The 26,062-nt window shown below is 35.2% G+C and overlaps 1 protein-coding gene across 5 annotated transcripts in view; it reads left to right on the forward strand.

Annotated features, from left to right (window-relative positions):
- The first annotated feature begins 175 nt into the window (after window positions 1-175).
- LOC107021464 (BAG-associated GRAM protein 1) overlaps window positions 176-26,062 on the forward strand; it is a 27,313-nt gene continuing 1,426 nt past the window's right edge. The window contains exons 1-20 of one of the 5 annotated variants that reach the window (XM_027917904.1): window positions 176-272; window positions 6,256-6,493; window positions 6,593-6,695; window positions 6,842-7,006; window positions 12,491-12,825; window positions 13,738-13,788; window positions 13,947-14,044; window positions 14,798-14,873; window positions 15,052-15,180; window positions 15,291-15,337; window positions 16,719-16,836; window positions 16,943-17,059; window positions 17,492-17,521; window positions 17,638-17,737; window positions 20,647-20,753; window positions 22,519-22,662; window positions 22,767-22,871; window positions 25,384-25,530; window positions 25,610-25,663; window positions 25,795-25,858. In XM_027917904.1, the coding sequence (XP_027773705.1) occupies window positions 12,622-12,825; window positions 13,738-13,788; window positions 13,947-14,044; window positions 14,798-14,873; window positions 15,052-15,180; window positions 15,291-15,337; window positions 16,719-16,836; window positions 16,943-17,059; window positions 17,492-17,521; window positions 17,638-17,737; window positions 20,647-20,753; window positions 22,519-22,662; window positions 22,767-22,871; window positions 25,384-25,530; window positions 25,610-25,663; window positions 25,795-25,858 (1,591 nt within the window). In that variant the 5' untranslated portion in view covers window positions 176-272; window positions 6,256-6,493; window positions 6,593-6,695; window positions 6,842-7,006; window positions 12,491-12,621. Of the gene's footprint in view, window positions 273-4,167; window positions 6,494-6,592; window positions 6,696-6,841; window positions 7,007-12,205; window positions 12,826-13,718; window positions 13,789-13,944; window positions 14,045-14,789; window positions 14,874-15,051; window positions 15,181-15,290; window positions 15,338-16,718; window positions 16,837-16,942; window positions 17,060-17,491; window positions 17,522-17,637; window positions 17,738-20,646; window positions 20,754-22,518; window positions 22,663-22,766; window positions 22,872-25,383; window positions 25,531-25,609; window positions 25,664-25,794; window positions 25,859-26,062 lie in introns of those variants that run through there. The other 4 variants (XM_027917903.1, XM_015222133.2, XM_015222134.2 and 1 more) reach the window with 4 other exon arrangements.

Here is a 26,062-nt window from a genome sequence, read left to right on the forward strand (position 1 = left end):
AAATTAGAATTAGAATAGTAAATAGTACTTAAATAAGGAATACTTCCTAAATTAGAATTAGGAAAGTAATATTTCCTAAATTAAGTGATGAGTATTTTCCTAATATAATTCTATTAGTAGTAGTATATATAGGAGTATTGATCAAGTTTTCTTCTTTCTTCTTCAGCCCAAGGTACGTTTCGCCGACTTTTCTTCATCATCTTTTTTTTCTTCTTCTTTGAGAAATCGATAATGTGTTTCCTCGTCGGCTACTACTACTGGAAGAATTGCAGGTATTCTTTCTTGTTTGTTCGAATGCTTCTGTTTCTGGGTACCCACTGATAAGATTGTGTTATAATAGAAATATATTTAATTAGGGTTTATTCAATCAAGATTTTAGGGTGTCCTTAGTAACATTTGGATCTTCGAGTTGTGTAGGATAATCATGTTTTTAATTGCTGTGGGGTGGGAAATTTTTTAAATTGATGACAAGGGGGTGTGACATGTGATTGAATATGCAATAATTGCTTTCTTCTTTCTAAGTCGGCCAACTGTTACTTATGGCTCTCCGCTTCAAGAATTGCAGGTATTCTTCTGTTTCATCTTTCTGTTTGTTCGTATGCGTCTTTAAAATTGATAATTGGTCATGATGATCTGTTCGGTTCAAGATTGTGTTTGCAAACATTAATAATTGGTCATGATGATCTTTGGTCGTAACAATAACCAATTTGACAATTTCTTGAGATTGTGATGAATAGTGGAGGCACTTGGGGGCGGAAGATTGTTCCCTTCTCTTTTGACCCCTTTGTACATTGAGTTTATTCAATCAGCCTCCAGCAACCTTCCGCTTCTCTCTTCTTCTTTATGACCTCAGCAGGTACGTTCTTAAAACTTTTTCATCTTCTTCTCTTTTTCTTTTCTTCTTCAGTCCTCTGCTTCACAACCTCAACAGGTATGTTTTCAGAACTTCCTCTTCTTCTTCTCTCTTTCTCTCTCATGGCCTGGGCTTGTAGTTGATTCATTAGGTCCTTCTATTATCATACCCTGAATTTAAGCAACATCCTTTTATTATCATAGAAAACAAAAGAAACATCCTTTAATTATCTTTAAAATGCTAAGATTCATCCTTTTGTTAGTGTTGGTCAATAAACTAACAACTTTAAACCATGGATGTCATGTTTTGTTCTTATCATCCTTCTATAAGCTAATATTTGGTAATTTTTAGTTAATTTAGTTGGATTTACGGTGCATAGGGTAGCAGTGTTCTTTATGTGTCACTTTTTTCGTTTATCAAGAGTCAATTTAACTGATATTGAAACTCAATTATATTAGATCGATAATAAACCCAAAAAAGGTTGGGGTCGATTCCACAAGAAGCACGCGCGTGTCAAGATGTCAAGAGTGTGAGAATTTAAAATTTTCCTAAGCTTATCTTCAAATAAAAGAGTGATTAGTAATTAAATATAAAACTAGACTGTTTTCTAAATGCAATAAAAATATTTTATTTTTCGATTAACAGAGGGACTGGGGTTGTAGCCTCAATATGGCATGCCTAGTTCACGAACACAAGTATCTTGCTCAAATGCATAAGATTAATGAAAATGATCCAATTGATAATTACTTTCAAGAATTTTTCAATTCGAGAAAGCTAATCCCAGAAGTTCTTCCAAACTAAAAGGAAAATATTAAGACCCAATTGATAGACTCTAGTAGGAATCTCCCTATTCCTAGTTCGATTTCGTTAATCACGCACAATTAATTCCTTAATATACTTGATAACTTGCTACTTGCTAATTTTTACACTTCCGAGTAAGAAATGAATATATAGGGCTAAATGTAGTGTTTGCAATCACCAAATTAACAAATAAGAATGTTAACAAGTAGATAATCACAATCCAAATAACCATAAGCAGTAAACTAGTATTCAATCACATAAAAACCACAAGAGTCTACAACCCCAGCTAATAGATTTAGCTACTCATACGAGAAAAAGGAAATACAAGATGAAATGTAATAATAAAGTAATAGACATAGTTAAAGATGAAATAAAGAAGAAGATTCAAACTCTATGGTAAAAATCTCTTAATCCTTCCCTAGCTAGAGATACTCCACCCAGACTTGTAAATCCAAAAACTGCTCCAGAAAATGATCTATTTCTTATTAATATAACTCGATAAAATCTGGACTAAGATGCCCTTCCGCTGCATATTTCGTGGAGCAAAATCGCGGAGACATTCCAATTTTCGTCTCCCTATTTTCATTTCATGGAGCTGAAAATTTCGTGGAGTGAGACAGACTTGCTCCTCCTTTAGATTTAGCCAAATTTAGGCTCTTCTACCCTTAGAAACGGATCCACGAAAACTAAACATGGGCACAATTTTTGTGACTTCTCAATCTTTACTTTTCTCATTGTTTTGCTCCAACTTCCATCTTTTTTTCCCCATCAATTTGGATCAAGTACTTGATTGATTGACTTCTTCAGCTCCAAATCCTGAAATTCACCAATTTAAGTTTGTTTGGGTTATTAAATTATACTCAAAGACCTTAAAACGCAAGAAAAAGGTAATTCATATGTTGCTAACATGCCAACTTATCATTAGATCATCTCAATAAAATTTATGTTCAAATATTCAAAAAATATACCATAAATACTATAGTTGTAATTCAAAAATTACATATTGAAGTGTTAAATCAAAATTCATATAATTTTTATCTCTAAAACAAAGAAAAATTTCCACATGAATAAAAACGTTTAAGTAATTTCTATATATATAACTTTTATTTTAAAAATAAATTGATACTCTTATTGAATCTACTCAGAAAAATAGACTAGAGTTTCATACTTCAAATTCCCTTATTTTTCTTGGAAATGAAGGAGAAACTGTACATCTTTCAAATAATATTTATGTACCTATCCGATTAATAATCATATAGAGCTGAGAAATAATTTACTAAAATATTTTTTGTTTTCATCTATTATGGAAGCACTCTTGCTGCTACGATGAAGTTGATGATACAGAATTCCTTCCTAGCCGGTCCACTTTAATAAGAATTACCTATCAATCAGCTAAAAGAGAGGGATTGAGCGAACATCATAGGGGATTGTAGGTTAAGCAGTTATTTCTTGATAGAAACTAACATGCGGATGAATCTTGTCATTTTTGGAACAATTGAGGGATGTTTTCTGTTCATTACAATAACATAAGGATGTGCTTTAAGTTTAGGGTATATTGAAGGATGTTTTTGGCAACACACTCGGTTTAGTCATGTGATTGTTTCTGGCCAGCATGATAATTATATATCTGATTGGTGTAAGGTATTAATTTTAAAACTTCTTGTTTGCGTTTGGAGTTATTTTTGGCATGTGTAGGTACATTTTGTTCATACGTTCTCTCTTTATGATTTGGGGAAGTGATGTGATCTGGAAATTTGAGCAGTGCACTAGTTTCCTGTTAATGATGTACTACCTTTTCTTGTTTAGTTTAGGGGTATGATTGAAGGATGTTTTTGACAACAAACTCGGTTTAGTCATGTGATTATTTATGGGCAGCTTGATAATTATATATCTGATTGGTGTAAGGTATGAATTTAGAACTTCTTGATTGCATTTGGAGTTCTTTTTGGTGTGTGTAGGTACATTTTGTTTATACGTTCTCTTTTTATGATTTGGAGAAAGTGATGTATTCTGGAAATTTGAGCCGTTAATAATGTACTACCTTTTCCTGTTAAGTTTAGGGTATAATTGAAGGATGTTTTTGGCAACAAATTGTTTAGTCATGTGGTTGTTTCTTGTCAGCTTGATAATTATAAATATGATAGGTGAAATTATGAAATTTAGAACTTCTTGATTGCGTTTGGAATTCTTTTTGTGGTGCGTTGGTACATTTTGTTCCATACGTTCTCTTTTTATGATTGGGGAAAGTGATGTGTTTTGGAAATTTTAGCAGTGCACTAGTGTCCAGTTAATGATGCACTGCATTTTCCTTTGGTGCAAACTGACAGTTACTCAACATAAATAGGGAATCCTCCTCTTGTGGTTTGTAATCTAGCTTTACTTGTCATTTCGCTCTTGAACGTTCCTAGCTGTTGTTGTTACTGTGAACTGGCAAGTAGTCCTTTAGTTTGTTGTAATCTATTTATCTAGTCTATAACGAGGATACTACATTGTTAATCTCGGAGGGAGGGTGGGTCGGTGGGTGGGTTGGTTGTTGATTAAGCCTCTGACCAGTTGTGAATTCAGTTGCATCAAGGAAAATAGTTCTAAGCAAGAGTGGTTTTTTAGCTATTGTGCTTGGTAATTTTATCCTTATTTTAAAACTTTTTGATTGCGTTTGGAGTTCTTTTTGGGGTGCGTAGGTCTATTTTGTTCATACGTTCTCTTTTTATGATTTGGGAAGTGATGTGTTCTGGAAATTTGAGCAGGCATTGGTGTCCTGGTGTCCTGTTAATGATGTATTACATTTTCCTTGGTGAGAACTAACAGTTGCTTAGGGAGTCCATTTTTTGTTTGTAATCTGACTTTTCTTGTTATTTCATTCTTGAACATTCGTAGCTGTTCTTCTTACTGTGAACTGGCAAGTAGTCATTTAGTTTGTAATCTGTTTAATCTAGGTGTTATTTCGGAGGGAGAGTGGGTCTGTGGGTGAGTTGGTTGTGGATTCCGCCGTTGACCAGTTGTGAATTCTGTTGCATCAACGAATATAGTTCTAAGCAAAGAGTATTTTGGTAGCTGTTGTGGTTTGGTTATTTATATCCTTCTATGTGTTTTTCGTTCCTATTGGTTTTGGTATCATGATAATGCCTTTTTGATATGATATATTTTTAGTGATTTAGCATTTTGGGTAGGATCATTCAATTTCCCTATGCCTTCATGTTCATAAGAACTAAAGACAGTTTTTGTACTTTTCTTTTGCTGATGCTCTGCATTTATTGTGATTAAGTGGCTAAGGAGGGAGGTTTAATATGTTATCTTGTTCAGTTGTTGTGAAATGCTATTGTGTTTTAGAATTTTCCCCTCCTTTTGGCCTTTTGTATGGGGCCTCAAATTGATTCTTTTGCGCACTATGGAATGTAGCGTGGACATTTTGAACATTGTGTATTATCCAGTTGAACATTTTTTTTCCTGCAAGTTGAAGCTTCCTTGAAACTACTTGTGTAACATGAAGGTTCTAAATTGGCACTGCTCTCTGTTTCTCTAGTGTCTTGTGCTGTTATATTCATCCACATGCTTATGTTCTTACCACTACCAGAGGCGGCTTTATTTAGGGGGACGGTGTAAGCCTAATCTAATAATGTTATTTGGTGCTCTGGTATGTGTATATTATTTGTGCAGTCTGCTTCTATATTTTCTTTTGTTTGTTATAACGCCAATAAAAGGGGTCTGTGTATTAATATCTGCTATAGAAGGGTTGAGCCATAACAAATGAGAAGCTATCCAACTTCTGTAATGATGTTAGGGATGTTGATCTCCAGTTCCGAGGTTGTTGTTTTTTGTGCTACCATTGTAAGTCTTTCTGGCTTCTAGAAAAAGGAGGTTGTCTGGTCTTTTATATATGATGCTTTGGTCACCTTTGTTCTTTTCATTTGGTGGTGTTCTCCCGCATTGCAGATGGTAGAATCTTTGGACTCTTTTTACCTCAATAAGTATAGCCGATTCTCTCTCCTCTTGCACTTAAGGTATCCTTTTCTTTCGATATTTAGCAATCCCGAATTAGAACAGATGTCCCTGGCAATGTTAAGTAAAGCTAATTTCTTTCTCCTCTTTCGCTTGACGTATGTAGTTATTACTTTCCATATTTAGCAATAAAAAATGCAAGAATTCTCTGCACTTTCAGCTTCAGGAATGTGGCTTTTACGTACTGTTAAGTTTTAAGGTTTATAGTGTTCATCCCGCATCTTCTTTGTATTCTGGCTAGGTCTGAGATGCTCCGTTTGAATGCATATGATGACATACAGTTCCTTATGGGATACGGGTTCTTATCCTCCTTTATTCCTTGATTTTGTCTACGTGAAAAAGGTGTTAGATTTTTGTTTGCACACAGCTTGCTTAGGTCTTCTATTTACAGATTAGCAGTCTTATGTGCTTTGGCATCTTTTTTAGATTCACGTTCTTTTGTGTGTTTGTCATCAGTTTTCCAAGTTGTTGCTTTATAAATAGAGTTGGTGTCTGGAGCTGCTTTCTTCATTTTGTTTCAGGTGTTGTGTGATACCATCTTTCCTAGTTGATCAATATTGATGTTGCTTTTCTTTGTTCTGTGTTTGTCTATTATTTTTCAGGTTTTGATCTTGTGCGGTGTGGTGTGTGGACGGTAGTCTTGGTTGTTATGTTGTTAGAATTGGACTTTGATGATATAGATGCTAGTACTTGCACTGGGTACAAGTTCTTGGAATGTTCCTTCCATGGAGAAAATCAGTTTTGCATGTTTCTTTATTGCTTTCATTACTAGTTGTCCGAGTGTGTATGTCCCTGATTTTGTTATGAGGGAATTATTTCCTTTGATCTGAGAGTTATTAGGTAATCCTACTGTCTTTTATGTTTGTCCTTGGATTATTGCTGGAGCTGTATTTTGTTTTGTTTTTGTTTTGTTGCTCAGTAGTCATTGTTTTGGCACAGTTGGTGCATTGTTTTTGTGTGGAACCCTTGTAACTCCGCCTGTCAAGTCACAGCCGGTCCCAAGCCCGGAAAAAGGAGGAGGGCAAGTATCAATTGTTTGGAGGTAGTCATTATTCTCTTGATTCGTCCTCTGGATTTGTGAGTTTCTCTCTTATTTAAGTAGCCAAAGTCTTCCATGTTTGCCCTAAGATCATTTGTGTAGTATTATTTTATTTTCATCCCAGTCAATATAAACAAAAGTGGGTACAGGTGCTGCTTTTCCTGCGTGGCTTGTAGGCCTCAAATCTACCAGTTCTAAGCCTTGAAAAAGGAGGTGGCAGTGTGTTCAAGGGATATTGCTTCTCCTGTGCACTTAAAGCTGTTGGTGAGTTTTTACTGCGAGCTTTCGGGACGGTGTCCGTCATTCTCAACAAGGTATATGTTTACTTTTTTGTTCTTATTTGAGAGATTAATCTCATGTGCAAACTGACGGATCTAAAATACTGGTAACTGAACTTACTGGATTTTGAGAGCAATGCCGAATTGGTTTTGCCAGGGTTATGCTTTGGCATGGTTGGTTAGTTGTGTGCGCACATTGTATAGATTTGATTGGTGTGGAACTTGAGATTTGGATTTTAGCTGATATGCATTACTTGAAATTACATCATTGTCGAGTTTTACTAAGTTTTAGGCATTTTATCATATATGAGGGGTTGATTTGTCAAGATGGGCATTGTATTGAAAACAATATGCTTTAAGTGGTGAAATGTGGCTAAATGACCCGAGTTGAAAGTGGGTATATTGAACTGGGCAGATTATGTTAACGAAAGTCCTGGTTCGAGTACTGGGTATCTGGACCTCACAAGTCCCTCATGTGTCCCACCACACAACGTTATCTGTGGAGAAGTGTAACCGTTAGGGTCATTAGCCATTGCATTATATCGCATAGCATAATGCTGCAATTGTGTTTAGGCCATAGGGAAAAACACAGTGATTGGCAATAAAGATGAACCTTTTGGTACCTATTTTTTGATCTCCCTCATAATTATGCATTTTATACATGACTAATTAGGAGGATGAATTTAGGATGGAAACCCGAAAAAAGGGTATCCTCTATGTGTTAGTCCAGGGAAGGGTCTATTATACGTAGCTTAACCTGCTATATTTGCACTGGGCCTGGACTCTTGGAATTAGGAAATGGTCACATAGTCATGGGATATGCCAAATGCAGATTGACAGACAGACAAGCTGAACTAAACCTTAACAAACCTATATGATTTTCCCAGTAGGAAACATCACACCTGGACATTGAAATAGTACTGTTACAGCACCCTCCTCCATAGATTTCCCAACTCCAAAAGTAGGGTTTATTGCATAGATTGGGACATAATCAAGATAAGGGCCAGGATCAATGAGAATATATGCCGAAGTCACCTTGCTTTAAGGACTAGACCAAACATAGCAAACAAGAGCCTAACAGCTCAAGTATATGTTCACTGCTTGGAGGAACTTACATCAATTTACCTGGAGTACTTCCTCCATTTTCTCCTCACTACCACACCCTCTCGAGTTAGACGACAAGAAACTAGGAAGATTGCACTCCTGCCCAGTATCGACCCAATTGCATTTGTGTAAGCTAAAGTCAAGGTAAGGCAACACTGTGTTTGTTTACCCCCACACATTTCTTCAAGAGAATTATGTTAACACGGAATAGTCTGATCCCATAAGACACCATCTAATGGATATTCGATTGCAGCAATTTGCATACTCACATTCAACATTGCAGTACCTTGGCTAGAAAAAGGATCTAGAAAAACCCAATGTATCCCATTTAGGACATCAATCAAACAAAGCTACATTATCTCGTGGATTGTCCTCCTCCTCAGTATTAGATTCTTTCGCATTACCTAACATCGCTTCGCTGTAGGCACCTTGGTATTCAAGCTGACATCTTTACAGAAGTTATCATCGCACTGTAGTTGCAAAGATTTTCTCCCTCGTGGACAATAGTGTTAAGATCATGAATTTCAGAGCTCACTGTTGCGTGTGACATTTCATCGAACGCTGATTCTACCATAGAGGCCAACGATAGACAATAACTCCCCCCCGAACACAGCTTACAACTTTCATCGTACTGTGCTCTCCAAAGAGCAACTCTTCTCAAAATCTCACTCAAAAGGTGCTGAGTTGGCCTTATTTTCAGCATTGAAAAAAAGGTGTTGATACCAAATTCACTCTCTCTACTGACTTGGCATTCCTAGTATGAGGTGAGTCCCTGCTTTCAAGAGTTTCAGTCTCAGTATTACTTCCAGTAATCAATGTCAAGGAATACACATTTTTATACGTCTCTGGCAATCAAGCACATGGTCTGCCGTTGAGTTGCCAGTTTGATAGGCAGAATCAAGGACAGATGATGCTGGAAATGACTAGGAGACACCACAGCTGATTGTAAAACTATAGAGACAGAACTAACGCAGTCAAAAATGAACTCGTGATGAATTAGCTAGGCGCCCCACTACATTGTTGTTGGTTTGTTGTTGAAACCGCTGAGCAAATTTACCCTTTTAATCCAAAATTAGCTTGTTGTAAAATAAGCTTCATGATCAAGGTAGAATGAAGGAAGTGGAAGCCAGTCATTTTCGTCTGAAGTACAACTCGGCCCGAAAAATCTAGCTCTCTGGGTTGCCGTCGCTGCTGAATCTAGGTAGAAACATCGCCTTTGTTGGAGTCCGATGGATGAATGCACCAGTGTAACAAATCAGATTCTCAACACAAATAGCAGAATACAATCCCCATTGTTTTTGGTTTCCCCTGGTGGTGATTCTGAGCTTTATGTTTTTTGTTTTCCTTCGGGTGTGTAGTTTATGTGTCTTCTTTCTTGGGGTTTGTGATGTATTTTTCCTCTACGTTGTGGAATGTTGGTTAACCATTTGCAATTGATCGGTTGGTTTTAGTGGAATTGCTTGGGTACTCGATCATCATTTCATGTGTTGGAACTTGGAAGTTACAAGTGTTATTTTCGGTGAGAGGTTTAGTCATGTAATTGTTTCTGCTATACTTGATAATTAAAGATCTGTTTGGGTGAAGGTATGGAATTTAGCACTGCTCAATCGTGTTTGGAGTTATTTTTGAGGTCTGCAGGTACATTTGTTCATACATTCTCTTGTTATTTTTTGAGAAAGGTGATGTGTTGTTCTGGAAATTTGAACACTGCATAGGGGCGTCGATTTGGACGTGTTGCTTCATCATCTTCTTTTTTTAATTAATACCCGCCAATGTTTCTATTGATTTGATTATTGGTGTCTCCTGCTGTTATATTCATCCACATGCTTATTTCTCGCCATTACCAGAAGCAGATAGTGTTAGTCTAATCTAATAATGTTATTTGGTGCTCTGGTACGTGATATTTGCTATGTTGCTCGGACTCTTCAAAAAATGCCAATGGGTGCGTGTCGGATTCGCCAAAAGTAGTATATTTTTGAAGAATCCGAGACGGGTGCGGCATCAAAAAATGAAGAGTCCGCGCAACTAAGATTATTTGTTCAGCCTGCTTCTACATTTTTCTGTTGGTTTTTTATTACACCAAAGAATGGGGTCTGTGCACCAATATGTGCTATAGAAGGATTGAGCCATAACAAACTATGATAAGACATTCGGTCCCAGTTATAAAGATGGACATCAACGGCGATTAGGTGTGACTTGCTAGATAAGGGAAAGAGAAGACGTCCCTCAAAGTCCTATTAATGCAAAACCGCAAACCAAGTTGATTCCTGACTTTTCAATTTCTCAAAAGTTCTTAACCATTATTCCACCCCTTTGAATTAGAATAGAAGTAAATAGTACAATTCCGAATAACTAATCTCGAGATAAGCTAACTGTAATTAATTTTGAAAATGAATTATGATATATCCCTCGTACTAACGGGCTCTTAAATCATAAAGAATTCACGTCGTTTTTTTCTTAGAGTACATAATGGGTTTTGAAGATAAGAAAAGAAAACTTGGTTTTTGCCTACTTTTCGATATATTGTGTTTGGTTAGACAGAATTTATTATTTTTTCATAATTACTAAATTTTAAAACTTATATTTCAGCCATAAGATACCACATATAATTTATAAAATAGAATGTGGAAAAATAAAATGCACATAATTCTCATTCCTCACTTTAAATAATTGTATAAAAAAAATTGTATCTCATAAACTTTTGATATAAGAAAAAATAATCTAAAAAAATCAGAAAAGATTTAAAAGTACTCCTAAACTATTCGAAATACCTCATATTTATTCTTAAATCATATTTCAATGGTGTAGGCAGAAAAATCGTGAGAGAAAAAACAATGTAACCATGGGAATTTGAACCTTAGTGCCAAACACAATTGCACATTATTGCCACTAAGCTAGTGCTCTATACCTAGAAAATTGTTCCATTTTTTAATTAACTGTTTTAAATATGACCACATTAAATAAAATATACAAAATGTTAATGCTGAGATTTGAACTTGGATATTATGAACGTATTGAGCATGCTTTTACCACTGAGCTACGGCTCAATAGTAGTTTTGAGGTTGTTCAAAATACTTAATATAAGTATATAACAATATAAAGGAAGATTTGGCCTCTATATATAATGAAATTTTCCGACAAAGGGTGTTCAATTGGACACCCTGGAGCAACTGTAGCTCCGCCCTTGAGGTTAAAAGAACCCTTCTTATTAACAAACATTGTTAAATGCTATTGGGATATCATGTCACATTGCACGCCAATAGGGATTCACTGCCACATAGACTAAACGAAAAAATGGTTACTATCCAAAATACCTCATATTTACCCTTAAACTATATTTCAGCTCAAAACTACTCTTCTCGTATAACTATTGGATCAAAAGTACCATTCACATGACATTTAATAACTTCTGTTAATAAAGAACTTTTAACCCAATAATTTAACGAAAACAATAGATTTAAGCTGAAATATAATTTAAAAATATATATATATATATATTTCAAATAATTTAAAAATATTATTAACCCTTAAATTAAACTCATTAATTATTAAATGGTGAATCTGGATCCACATGTTAATAAAACAAGTTAATAGTAGCCCTTTTAAGCTGTTGCGCCGTGCCATCATAATGATTATTCTCTCATAGCCATCATTGTCCACACCTCGTCCAATGCTTTTGCTTTTCCACAAATTACAAAAATAAATAAATATCACCCATTATTTTTATAATCACTTTTTTATTTACAAAATTAACAGTAGTGCGTAACTAATATCCCCGTTCCTATTTAGTTGTCCATTTTAGAAAAGGCATACATATTATAATTTTACCCTTATTAAATATGATTTCAAAAAGAATGAATTAAAACTTAGAAATTTTCAAGAAATTTAAATGAGAGTATAATAAGAATTATTTTTTTTATTCTTTTTTGATTTGTCAAAATAAACAAGTAAATAGAAATATCTAAAATAGAAATTATGAACAAGTAAATAAGTACAGAAAGAGTATTAAAATTAGTGTTAGTATAATAGACATTGAGTCACCTTCAATTTTTTTATCTATATATTTAAACCATAATTTAAATGCTAACAAACACAAAAGTTGGAATTCCGCAAAAACTCACATGGAAAAAGGGAACAAGTAACCAATATGCTATTTGAATCATCATACCATTCCCGTAATATTTTTATAGTCGTTAGAAGTCTTCAAATCTCCATAATACCCCTAAACTCTCGTTATATTTTCATTAAACCCTCCGCTAAACACTTCTACAATGACCAAAAAAGCAACAGGGCTAAAATCGTCATTTTAATTTCTGTATTTATAATCACGCCTCCCACGCTCCCTCCCCTTTTCCCCTTTTTTGCGTCTTTCTCTCTCTCTCACACACACTGACACTGTTTATTGTTTATTCACAGAAAAGAAGAAGAAGAAGAATGTCTCTGCTCTAAATTATGGTTTTGGACCACTATATTAAACCTGCAAGGAGTTTTTCTTCTTATTTACTCCTTCTGCATTTTATTTTTTTCGGTGTAATCTGGAGGAATAGATGATAGTGGAGGCAGCGTTGGAGTTTTTCTTGCCGTCGTGGTGGGAGGTGCAAGTCGCCGTCGCCGCCGCCTCCTTCGTCATCCTCTCTTGCTGGTTCTTCAACCTCGGCGGAGTTGATATAGTTGATTATCGCCCTCGTGTTGACGGTTCTCCGACTGTCAGAAGTGAGAAAGTGGAGGACGATCCAGCATGTAGGGATCGTGTAAGTACAGTCTACTCTATATATACACACGCACACATACATACATGATAGTTTATTTTTACTATTCAAAATTATGTATCTCCCTGTATTACTATCCTGTTTTAATTGAGTTTAGTTAAAGTGAGGATTAGGAATTGTAATTTGTGAAGAAATTACATTCCAATTAGGAAGTTTAGAATATGAAGTAGTAGATCAATGCTAAAGCGTTCTCGATAAAGGTGTGATGATATTTACTAAAATTTTAAGTTAAAAAAAATGAATCACTTGTAGAGTTGATCTAAAGTGTCATGTGTGATTATCGATTAAATGATAAGCTGAAATTTGATTTCGCATGGACTAATTTTCATTAATTCTGATTTGGAATGACCAATATAAGAAGTTATAACGGAACTAAGTAATTAAGCTTTGGAGAATATAATATTTCTCGTAGTTTTTGTTTATACTTAGCTTAATCTTGAAAAGCATCCATAGAGCATGGTTTGTTATATATAGTTCATGGAAAGGAGCTAAGGAGCAAATGTATGATTATGTGCATTCTGAATATATGAAATCTTACTGTTATTATCAAAATCTTACTGAGAATAGTCTTTCCAAGTCAAAACAAATTCAGCTTGAGCAGAGTTATTAGTGCTCTATGGAGAGTGTTCATAAGAAACTTATCAAATTGCATGCAACTTATTATATAGTTATAATACTGTACCATTCGTGAAGGCTAACTGTACTTGATTATTATCTGTTCGGCAACACAAACTATATGTTAAGCTTCTCAAGAATCCTCAATGGTCCATAACTAGTAGGAATTTCCAATGTTCTTAGAAAGAAAATTCCCCTTGAGAATTTATAAACTTATGTTTCGTTTTCATCATGTAATTTTCCACTTCTTTGACGTGCAGTTGTGCACTTATTTTGTAGATGAGCCAGTTAAAAGGAGATTCTCAAACTACTTCTGCCTATGTAATCAAGGTATATTTGTATTCCACGTTCATGCACTTATAACTCGTATATCTAGATTTGGTGTTGTACAACATTACTGTTACTTGAAGTGTTAATTGCACTAATTATTCATGTGATGGCCTATATCTGCAACTTGTAGTTGACTGCTACTCTTTCTTATATTTCAGGTTGAACTGTTAGCTGCTAAAAATCTTACTGCTGCTAATTTGAATGGGACTTCAGATCCATATGCAATCATCAGTTGTGGCTCACAAAAGAGATTTAGGTGATTATGTCTATTTTTATTTTCCTATTGTCTTGGGTTGGTGGTATAAATAGTTTGTCTTGTCTAGGTGTAGTTATGCATATGGTTTTCTATTATTGTTGATTATATAGCCAACTTGCATCATCAAATACCATATTTGTCATAATGTTGTTCAGAGGATATATATCTTTATACACTTACGTATAATAGATGATAAAACATTGCTGGTGTTGATTTGTTCCATTGTGATTGATATTCAGTTTTGCTTAGACAAGGATGCCTCTTTTATTTTGGTCAATCTAGAGAGAAGTTTGAGAACCTTTTTATTCATCTTAGTCAGTTTCCTTTTATTGGTAGTGCATGCTAGTCTAGCCTTCTACCAGATATGATTGTGTTTTAGGTACTTGTGATCTTTGAGTTCTTATCAATTTATTCTTATGGGAATAAACAATAGTATAAACAACTATGATGACGCTCATAATAGTGTCCAAATTAGATGAACTCCTTTTGACATGATATAAAGGAGAGAACAGATGAACAACTTTTTATATTTACGTTGTTGGTTAGCCTTAATTTTGGGACGATCTTTTTCTCCATTAGATGTATTGGTAGTTCAAGTCAAGGTCAACTGTGAGATAACTTTTTCTTTTAGTGGATTGTTATCAACAATATCTGCGACGAGGCTTGGGTAGTTCCAGAAAGTTGTGATACAATAGGTTCAGATGCTTATCACTCTTGTATTATACACAAGTTATACTCTTCTTAGTGTTGCAGTTCAATGGTTCCTGGTTCAAGAAATCCTATGTGGGGGGAGGAGTTCAACTTCTCTGTTGATGAGCTTCCAGTAGAGGTAGCTATTCAGAATTTTTTTTGACATAAAGCACAAACTTAGTGCAATGTGTGTTCTGTAATCCTCTTCAGATTTTCTTTGATGTATTTGTCGTTTGATTATTTAAACGTTTAATATTACATTGGCTTCGTGTTTTTATTTTCTTTCATAATAATTCATTTACTTGATTGTTTGACAGATTAATGTGACAATATATGACTGGGATATAATTTGGAAAAATGCTATTCTTGGTTCAGTAATGATACCTGTTGAAAATGAAGGTCAAACTGATGCAGAATGGCATACCTTGGACAGTTCATCAGGACAGGTATTATTGATTACTACCTCTTTGCTTTCAATAAACGCAACATTTTCTCTTTGGTGGTTTTGGAGTTTAGCTTTTAGAAAATTATGGCCGTTATCTTTTTCCTTTTTCAGGTTTATCTTCATATTAAAACATCAAAACTCAATGTCAAATCTTTAAGGTGCTGCTTTTCTCCCCTTATTGGTAGTGCCTTAGGCTATTTGTTATTTGAGTTTTGACTGTTGTTTATGTGACTAGTATCAGTTATTAGAATACATAATAAGCTATTCTTCCTCTCATAGGGCTCCTTCTTTTTGGTCCACGGTGGCTACATCAGCATGTACATACTCTTACTACAAGTTGAGTTGGGTATTGATGTGCAATTAGGAATTTTATGATAGTATTTCCTATCAAGAATGTGTATCATCGTGGCGATGAAGAAAACGAAACAGTTAAACTAATCTTACTTTCTCCCACCCTCCTAAAATTTTGCTTCTTATGTGAGCTATTATAAAGCATGTTGTAGCTCGAGACTATAGTACAATCATGAAACATGAGTTTGTGCTTAGAAAAAAATGTACCATGACCAGCTCCTTTATAAGTAATTTTAATTGTTTGGGACCTTGGGTCCATTCTGGATAGCTTATGCCTGTTAGCGATTAGCATTCAACAATATCTTTCAGTAACATAATTCTAGAATATAGGAATTTAGGGGAGAGTACTTCCTCTCATGTACATCTCATGTTTTAATAGTTTGAAAGGATATGGATGTGATAATACACAAGTGATAGATGTTTAGTATATCATGTTTACAACAGTTAGGTTGGAAAGGTAAGTGTGGAATAGGGAAGAAGTAACCAGAGAATGAAACACCTCCTCACGTAGTGAGGACAGGGGGAAGATAAAGAGCAAGGCATCAGTGCTGATCCTTTAATCATCAGGTGGTAACCATGCGATAAGATATATTTATGGCATAATACATATATTGGACCCTAAACTTGGCTTCAAATTTTAACTTTAACCTTCAACTTTCATAATGCCAAACATACACTTTAACTATCCAACTTTTAGATAAATAAACACATGAGTCCTACATGGCACAATACACGTAGGACACCACTCAGGACAAAAAATGACATGTAGGATGACATGTAGGACATATGTGTCTATTTGTTCAACTTTATACAAGTTTAAGTGTCTATTTGTGCACATCCAAAGTTGAAGGGCATAAATGTGATTTGAAGCCAAGTTAAAGGGCACATTTATGTATTATGCCTATATTTATTCTAGCTTCATTTTCTATGTTTAGATGACACTTATAGTTCAGAAAAAAAGAATTAAGTTAAAGCAACATTACAACTTATGAGCATTACTACACTCTGTGAAGTGTCATATGGGACTTGTTTTAGATCAATTTTTGTTTTTATTATTAGAAGATTCTTGATTCGTCAGAGAGAAATTTATGTAAATCCTTCTGGTGGATCACTGTTCCGTAAAAGATTACTATTCATCTTAACTAGAAGATAAGAATCTTATTCCCCCTTCTTCATTGGTTGGTTTAGAGGTTTGAATGGCTACGCTAATGCTCGTAGAAGGATCACTTTGGATAAACAAGGACCTACTGTAGTTCATCAGAAACCTGGGCCTCTGCAAACAATATTTGATCTCCCTGCTGATGAGGCAAGAGCTAATTTTTTACTGATAAATTACTCTTGGATTGGAAGAACTTTAAGTTGGAAAATTTGGACTGTTGTGAGTCAGTTGCTAATCATTGTAGTTATTTCAGGTTGTTAAACATAGTTATTCATGTGCTCTCGAAAGGTCATTCTTGTATCATGGCCGTATATATGTCTCAACATGGCATATCTGCTTCCACTCAAATGTATTTTCAAAGCAAATAAAGGTCAGATCCATCTTTTGATTGTACTTCCTAAGTTTCAACTCTGTGAATCTGCTTTTATCTTAACTTTTCTAAGTTAAATGCTTGTCAATTTGATTTATCCACTGAATATTTATGCCATCAAGAATCCTAGTTCAAAATTTTAAAATGTCACCTTACCTGTGGATTTTTTTTAAATTGTAGCATGGTTAATGGTTTGTGTGTGTGTATATGGGTGGCGCAGATCACCATAAAATGGTCTCCCCTTTGGTGTTGGATCAGAGACTATTTCTTTTTGTTATATTCTCAAGGTTATGTGGATGTGTACCCTATTCTCTTCCTGTTCTTAGCATAGAAATAACTGGTCACAACTGTACTTTTTCGGTATTTGGTAATTAATCTCAATTATGCTGGAAATTGGTTAGCATATTTGACTGTGCAGTTCTGCATTTACAGGTAATTATTCCTTTTGCAGAAATAGATGAGGTACGATATTCTCTTTATTTGTTTTCAAATACTATTGTTTCCAAGTTGTCAATATTCTCGGAATGTTTATTTGGGCCATTTGCGGGAAATCAGCAAGAATACTATTTTTCTTTCAGATTAGGAGGAGCCAGCATGCATTTGTTAATCCTGCTGTTACAGTAATTCTCCGCATGGGTGCTGGTGGCCATGGGGTGCCTCCTCTAGGAAATCCTGATGGTTAGTATTCTAATTAGATCTTTTAACCTTATTTTCCGTTTATTAGGAACACATTTCCTCTTGTTTTAAGAGAACTGGGAAGTTTGCTTGCTGTGAGTGAGCTTCTCCTTGATAGGTCTTACGTTTTGATATGTTAGGAGGATATTCTATGATAGTCATAGAACCATTAGCACTGCTATTGTTGTCATGCGAGTCTTGAAGTTCTACCGAAGTACTTAATCCATCCTAAAATTCATGTTCTTCTTTCCCCGTTAAGACCAAAATAATGTGAACTTCTCAAGAAACTAAAATTTTATCTTACGCTCTGTAACATAACTTGATCCGAGGGTCTATCAGAAACAACATCTCTATCTTTCAAGGTAGGTTTAAGGTTTGCGTACACACAACCCTCCTCAGACCCCACTTGTGGAATTACACTGGGTATGTTGTTATTGTAATACTATAACATAGCATGGAGCCTTTTTTTCCCTTGAACTTGTGAATATTGTCGATGTGAAAGGGGGCTTTGGAGCAACGGTAAAATTGTCTCTGTGGACCTATAGTCACAAGTTCAATTCGTGGAAGCAATCACTAATGCTTGCATTAGGGTAGGTTGTCTACATGGCCTTCCCCCGAACCTTGCTGATGCGGGATGCTTTGCGCGTCGGGCTACCCTTTAATACTGTTGATACAACAAGTTCCAAGAATAAATAAGCAAAGTACATGATATAAAAGAACACTGGATGTTTATACTGGTTTGGATCACCGATGTAGTGCCTAGTCCAGTCCCCTTGGGTTTCAAGAGTTTCCTTTAGAGCTCGAGGAGAACTTAGGTGATACAAAGATTTGTACCTAAACTCCTAACTGATATGCAAATCAGATCTATTATTTTGACACTGCCTCTACCTGTATAACCTACACTCATAATCTTTCTTTCTCCTTTCTTTTTCAATTGTTCACTCAAATTTGTACAAATCTTTCAATACACTCAGAATCTTTCTTTCTCCTTTTCACTCAAATTTGTACAAAACTTTATGAAAGATGAAAGCAGATTACAACATAAGTTCAAGTGAAGTTGCGCACGTTCAGTTGTTGAGAAGGGACTGAATTTATAAGCTGAGTAATGCGACCAATTTAGCTCTAATAGGAAAACCCAAGGCGTTTCCTTCGATCAAGGTTTTTTAACGTATCCTTGATTGAGAATATCTTTCATGATTGAGTGATAGCAACGTCTAGTCTGCCTTGAAACAGAGCCGTAGTTTCTTTCAATAAGCCGGTATGTGCCTTGGCTTATATCTTTGAGATCACATGGTGATCTTCCTTGATTTGCTTATTGATGTACTTCTCATGATCTTCTTGTCATCTTGGTCGATTGAGTTTGTCTTTTCCTTTTTGGCTTCATACAAATTGATTCGGTCTCTAGTTAGATTAATATGTTTGAGTCAATCGCTAAGATTGGTTTGATTGAATCAATCTCCTCCTTAAGTGATGTTGCTGATCAATCTCACTGATTCTGCTCCTCAATTTCCTTCTTTGATTAAGATCCAGCAATGTCAGACTTGAATCAAACTTGATTTGATTCTTTGAATCACTTGATTTGCCGCTCTTGGTTTACTTGCTATTTGTATGAGTGAAACCTGTTTTTCCTTTTTAGCTTCAATCCCGATTGATTTGAATGGATGAATATCCAGTTAGATTGATTTGAGTGAATCAACCTTCTTCTTAAGTGATGGTTGTGGATTTGATATTTGATGCATGAATCTTCAAGATTTTGTGTATCTAACATAAATACACTAGTCCTGATTTCTGCAACCCGAGGTAATTTGTTATTATGCAAAACATTACAAGTTAACAGTTTGTACTTAATGAAAGTCTTAATCTTAATTATTCAATTTTCAGTCATTAAGTCCGTTTGTTTTCAAGGTGTGAATCTTAATCATTCAAGATCTTAATCATTGAGTGTGTTTGCTATTCTATTACATCCACTTAATGGATCTGAATAGGTCTGAATGATTAAGATCTATAACAAAGTCTTAATATCATTAAGATGATAGTTCACCACTACTCCATCTATTTTCACCCACCACCAACAACTGCCACCATTTGTCAATCATTACCACCAACCATCCTAAGCCCAACAACTTATCACCATTATAGCCGATCACCAAAATCATCACCATTAGTCATCATTTGCAATCATCACTGCCAACCATTATTACATCCATTAAGCCTATCGATAATTGCCATCATTAGTCAACATGATGTACCGCTAACCGCGATCATCATTCACTGACACCGTTAGCTATCAGTAGCATTCCACTACTAATTATTAGATGCCATTACCACCAACCATAGTTAATCACTACTATTAACCACTATATCATTAGATACTATCCACAACCACCACCATCAGTCACCATCATCCTAAATTGTCACACACAATCACAATCGTTAGTTATCACTAACATCAATTATCATATAAAAAAAATTAAAATACTTTTATTGATATAATATTAGATCAATTTAGATTTTATGTGAATTTTACATGTATGACATTTTAAACAAAGACAAATTTTATACATTCAGATGTTGAGAAAACAAACAGTCCTTTAGTATTCAGATCTTAATGCAACATTTTAATATTTAGATGTGCATACGGATTTTATGCGCATCTTAATATTCAGATGTGCATTTAGTCTAGCATTCAGTTTTAGATGTTTTGATCTTAATAAAAACAAAAAATTGCCTATTTGCGAATATGTTTCTCTATTAATATGAAACTTCTCTGTTACATGACCGAAAACTGGATATTTAATTTCAAGACGAAGGGAGGTGGCTTATTTTGCTCATGCTAGATATTTGACTTTGAAATTGATATTCTGGATATATTATGGTCGATGTGCTAGTCACCTTTCTTTCTTTGATCTCAGGTAGAGTAAGATATAAATTTGCATCTTTTTGGAATAGGAATCATGCATTGAGATCGTTGCAACGTTCAGCAGATAATTATCATGACATGCTAGAAGCTGAAAAGAAGGTTATATTATTAATTGTATTTGTGCTTTTGGCTAAGCTCTTTTCTGATTGTTATCTGAGACAACAAGCAGTCCTAGTTATCATATATCCATAGTGAATATTGATACTACCACCAGCAATAAATTGAAGATTTTAGCTTAGCTGTCTTCAAAATATTTCTGTAGTCAATAAAAGAGGTATTCTAAATATTGAGATGTATGAGATGGTTGAATCTGTTAGCGTTCATCACAAGTGGATTTTCCTTCGGTTGAATATCTTGTTAGTTGCACCACTGAGCCTAAAGAAAGATGCTTATTATGTTTGTGGAACTTCCTTGACTAATTTCTATTTATCGAGAATAGTTGCAAATAGGAAAAATTACTTCAATGAATAACATTTAATAAATAATTACTAATTTTAGTGATACTTTTCATTTATTACCATTTATAGCAACAAATAACAATACTATGATAAATCTGCAATATGTATTAAAAGTGAATTATGTATGCAATATGTATGTATTGAACTTGTATTATATGTGTTTCATAAACTGTTTTCTGTAATATGAATTAAAGTTGTATTATAGATGTATTAAAAGTGATCAAGTGAAAAAAAATTATTATTGCTATAAATGGTAAATATTTTCTTAATATTGTATATTTATGTAAGTTTCCCTTGCAAATATCTCATCTAAAAAGCTTAAGTTGTTAGAGAGAGCACACTTTTATTTAATTAATTATGCCTTCTACACTCTCCCTCACAAATATCGAATCTTGTAGCCGAGTATCGAGCCATGGAAATTGCGACTAGTGAGCTTATATGGACAAACAACTATAGAAAGAACTGAAGTTTTGAGAGACTACCTGAATTGAACTTATCTATGATAACCGGGCTACACCCTGTATTGCTTTCAATCAAGTATTCTATGAGAATATACAAGCATATAGATATTGATTATCACTTTGTTGGAGAAAAGATACTCTCATTCTCTGGATATATTGCCACTAGCTTTATAAAGTCCAGTGATCAGTTTGCTATATACATACCAAACTCTCATAGGTCCTTGAGTTAGTTATGTATGTAACCAGCTCAACTCATGTGAAGTGTGTGCAATAACTTGAGGGGGAGTGTAAGATAGAAGATGAGTAGTTTTGTATAATGTCCCACATTGGACAAGTGGAAATATTTTCATTGGAACTTCTGTATATAAATAGATAGAAGCATGAGTCCTAATATGCCACACATTACCATAAACTCTTTCTCCCTTATATTTCTCACATGGTATCAAAGTCAAATTCTTCCATGTTATTGTGTGTCCCAATGTTCGTCCCTATATTATGTGTCCACACTCTCGTTGTCAGGCCTGGGTGTGGGTGGGTGCTAACTGTCCCATATTGATGGAGGATTTGGATTGTTTGTCTTCTATGGTTTTGGCAATCCTATAAAAAAATTTCCAAGACCATATATCTGAGCACAATTGCGAAGGCTATAAAAGTACTGCTTTGTCTGGTAGACATCAGTTTTTGCTAATCTACTTCAATTCTCCTTTAATAAATGCAATTATATTTACCTGTAAGCTTCTTGAATCAACATTCCAGCGGATTCTTTATTTATATTGGCATTTATTGTATTCTCTATTACAGCCGGAATATGAGAAAAATTGTCTTTATTTAGGTTCATATTTTCTGTAACCTTGTTTTTACTTTTACATTTAAATTGTATCTGTCTGTTAGAGTTTGGCTTTGCATGATTTCTTTCCTATTTTAAATGTTTCTTTCTCTTTGTAGGAGATGGAACAGTCAGCATTGCGTGCACATAGCAGCTCAGTTAAAGGATTTAATAAGATGGAAATAAATCAGGAAGAAAGTGTGACCAAAATTCAGAAATCGCAACCATTTATTAAAGAAGAAGTCCTCTCTAGTGTAGATAATGTAAGTCCTCTCTGGTATATATAATGTATGTAGGATATTTAATCTTACTTTTTGGGACTAGAACTCCTTTCTCCAAGATTTAAGACACTCTTGAAATTTGCAAGGATGGTTTGACATGCACAGCCGAGCAATTTTTTGACTTGCTATTGGCTGATGGTTCAAATTTCACTAATGAGTACCGTGCAGCAGGGAAAGATTTCAATCTCAAGGTAAGCCCCACATTTCGTTGACTAAAGCATGTTTCCGGTTCATGCTTCTTTAGGCCTTTCTGGTTCGGCTTTAACTTCCAGCTACACTCTTGAGGTTTTTCTTATATCTTCCTTTATATAGGGGGCCTTTTTGCCATGAAAACTGTATTTGAAAAAATTAGCTTTGTTTTCAGAGTGAAAAATTATATTTGAAAATTGGAGTTGTGTTTGGTCATGAATATAAACTGGAGTTAGTTTTTTTTTTTTTTAGTAAATTAGAGTGAAAGCAGCTTTTTGGTGTTCTTCAAATTCCAGAATTCAAGAATTTTATGGCCAACCTCCCCCTATATAATATCTCCTCCTCTCTTTTCCTTGTGTGTGAGCGAAGAGGTTTGATTAGTACCGGTCTCTCGCGGTTTTCTTTTGTTGAGTTAAGGTGCATCTCACCTAAAATGCTCTGGGGGATGGACCTGGTTAAAGGTAGTACCGACTACCAACTTGGCAAAAAGTAACTACCAAGTGAAAAAAAGAAAAGCTCAAAATCTGGCCATTCCAATTATCAGGTTACACCTCCTGTTGTGCAGTTCTCGGTGTCTTTTTACAATTGAAAATCAAGATTAGGCAGAAAGAAGTGAACATGATCATGTTCAACATCTCTTTAAGTGATGGAAAGTGTTAAATGTGACCGTGCATAAAGTGTAATGCAGTGCGGATATGCCCAGGCCTCTTGAAATGGATTGAAGAGGTTAAAGGGAAAGGTGATGGATAAATTGAAGGTATTCTGAAGGAAGAGATCAAGGTTGTTTTATGGGGTGATGAAATTTTGGAAGAGGTTAGCAAAGAAAAAGAAAAATATCAAGTAAATACTCTTAGGTCACTTGGACATTGCACCACAAAGTTAAACTGCATCTCACAATCCAAATAAAAAAAAATACTTGGTGGCAAGGGGGCTCCCCATCAATATGTCAATCAATATCAATATGTATTGTCTTATCTTGGGACACTGAGGGTTTTGTTCTCTTAAGCCTTAAACCAAAAGGCTTCTCGACAGTGGAATCCTGAACTCTCCCTTATATAAACCCGAACTTTCTCCTCCTATTCCGATGTGGGATTAGCCTAAGACGAGGTTCACTGCAAACCGCCTTAAGCAACTTAGGATGGGAGGGGAAAGTTATAGCCCATATAAATGCAAGCGTAGGATTCAACTATTGAGCTGCCTTTTGGGATAAAGTCCAAGGGAACAAAACTTTGTGGTTCTAAAGGTTGGGTCAGAGCTAACAACACCATGGAAATATGCTTGAACAGTTACATGTGGTATCAAAGCCATTACCTCCCCTAGTATGATGGTCGGGCATACCTTAGAAAGACACTGAATCCCCATGGATTAAAGTGTAATAGCCCATGGATTGCTGGCAGTTGAACTAAAGAAGGGAGTTCCCTATGAAACTTGTTTTATGCAAATTTTACATTAGAATGGGAGGGGACAGTTTGGGACCATATGGGGGAGAGATGAGGACTGACCTATCGAGGTGCCTTCTGGGTTAAATGAGCAAAACCTTGAGGCCACAAAGGTTGGGCCAGAGCTAACAATACCTTGGCAATTAGGATTGAACCATCACATGTGGTATCAAAGCCGTTTTTTCCTAGTATGATGGTGTGACAAATCTCAGCAAAGATGCTGAGTCCCTAAGAGGGTGAGGTGTAATAGGAACTAGATAAGGGTCGTTATGAAGCTTGCTTTAGACAAATCTCACATTGGAATGGGAGAGGAAAGTTAGGGTTCACATAAGAGTGAATTCAGACCAACTATTGTGGCATCTTCTGGATTAAAACCCAGAACTACAAAATCATGAGGCACCAAACTCTAATGGTTGGTTTGGAGCTGACAATAACTAGGTAGTTATTTCTGGACCTTTACACAGTAGTGGAGGAAGAAGAGTAGAAGTATCTATTTATCAGTTAGAATTAATAGCTTATTAATACAGCTATCGGTCTTTTCACCTAAGTTTCTTCAAGTCTGACTTATCACTTATGTGCACCACCTTTGAATTGGCTTTGTCAGTAATTTTCAACTTAACATTGATGTCTTTAATCATGAAAGATAGTATAGAAACAAAGAAACTTTATAATACAAAAAGAAAGTGACTTCAAGATAATGAAAACTTATTGTAGAGAATTTTCATTAATCTTTGTGAGACATGTTTAACTCTGTTTCATTAAATTGTCCTGCAATGTAGTTCACCAAATTTTGGATTATCTTTTGCCTGTAGATATTATTTTGGTTCATTTACTTCTGCTTGAATGGAGATGAGTTGAGCTTAAATGGAGAAATTAAGTCCGTGAGGATTACTGTAGCTGACCTCAACTTGTTTGGGTCTGTGGGGTAGTAGTTGTATTTAGTTTTGCTAAGAGCTAGAGTAACACGAAGAGCTAAATTACTCTAGCTCCATTGTGCCTTTCACATCTCAATAGCAATTTTTTTACTTAGTTGCTTTAGCTCGAGTTAAATACTGAATGTCTTTCATTTTCTTAGATGGGTCAATGGAATTCTGCTGATGATTATGATGGTCAAGTCAGAGAAATAACATTCAGAACAAAATGTAACAGCCCTATGTGCCCTCCAGATACAGCAGTGACGGAGTATCAGCATGCTGTTTTATCACTGGACAAGAAAACTCTTGTAATTCTAATATCCCACCTTCAATATATGTTACTGGTCACGAAAGTATGCTTAAGACATATTTTAACTTTTCCAATAGGTATTTGAGACTGTGCAACAGGCCCATGATGTTCCGTTTGGGTCATGCTTTGAGGTAATAGTGACTTTGGGTGTCAGGCAACGTTCTTTTCATAGTACAATTCTATGCAACTTTTTATACATGTCAAACCTCCTAGAGATCTCCTTATTTATCTTAATCCCTGATTAGTTTTGCTATTCAATCAGGTTCACTGTAGGTGGTTTTTAGAAACAACTTCTGAATCATCTTGCAGTTTGGACATAAAAGCTGGTAAGTGTCTTCTGTTTTGGTTTCTTGTTCTGCTGGATGCGTACAAGCTGCTATCTATTCATCATCTTTGCATGTCAAAATTAACCTACTGGCCCGGGTCTCTTCTCCCATTTGATGGGTTGACCGATTATGTGAATTTTTCACATTCTGAATTTGCATCAAAATTCCAATAGCATTTTTTTTATGGTGGGCTGGGGGGGGGGG

Source organism: Solanum pennellii, chromosome 6 (assembly GCF_001406875.1).
Source record: "Solanum pennellii chromosome 6, SPENNV200".
Classification (NCBI taxonomy): domain Eukaryota; kingdom Viridiplantae; phylum Streptophyta; class Magnoliopsida; order Solanales; family Solanaceae; genus Solanum; species Solanum pennellii.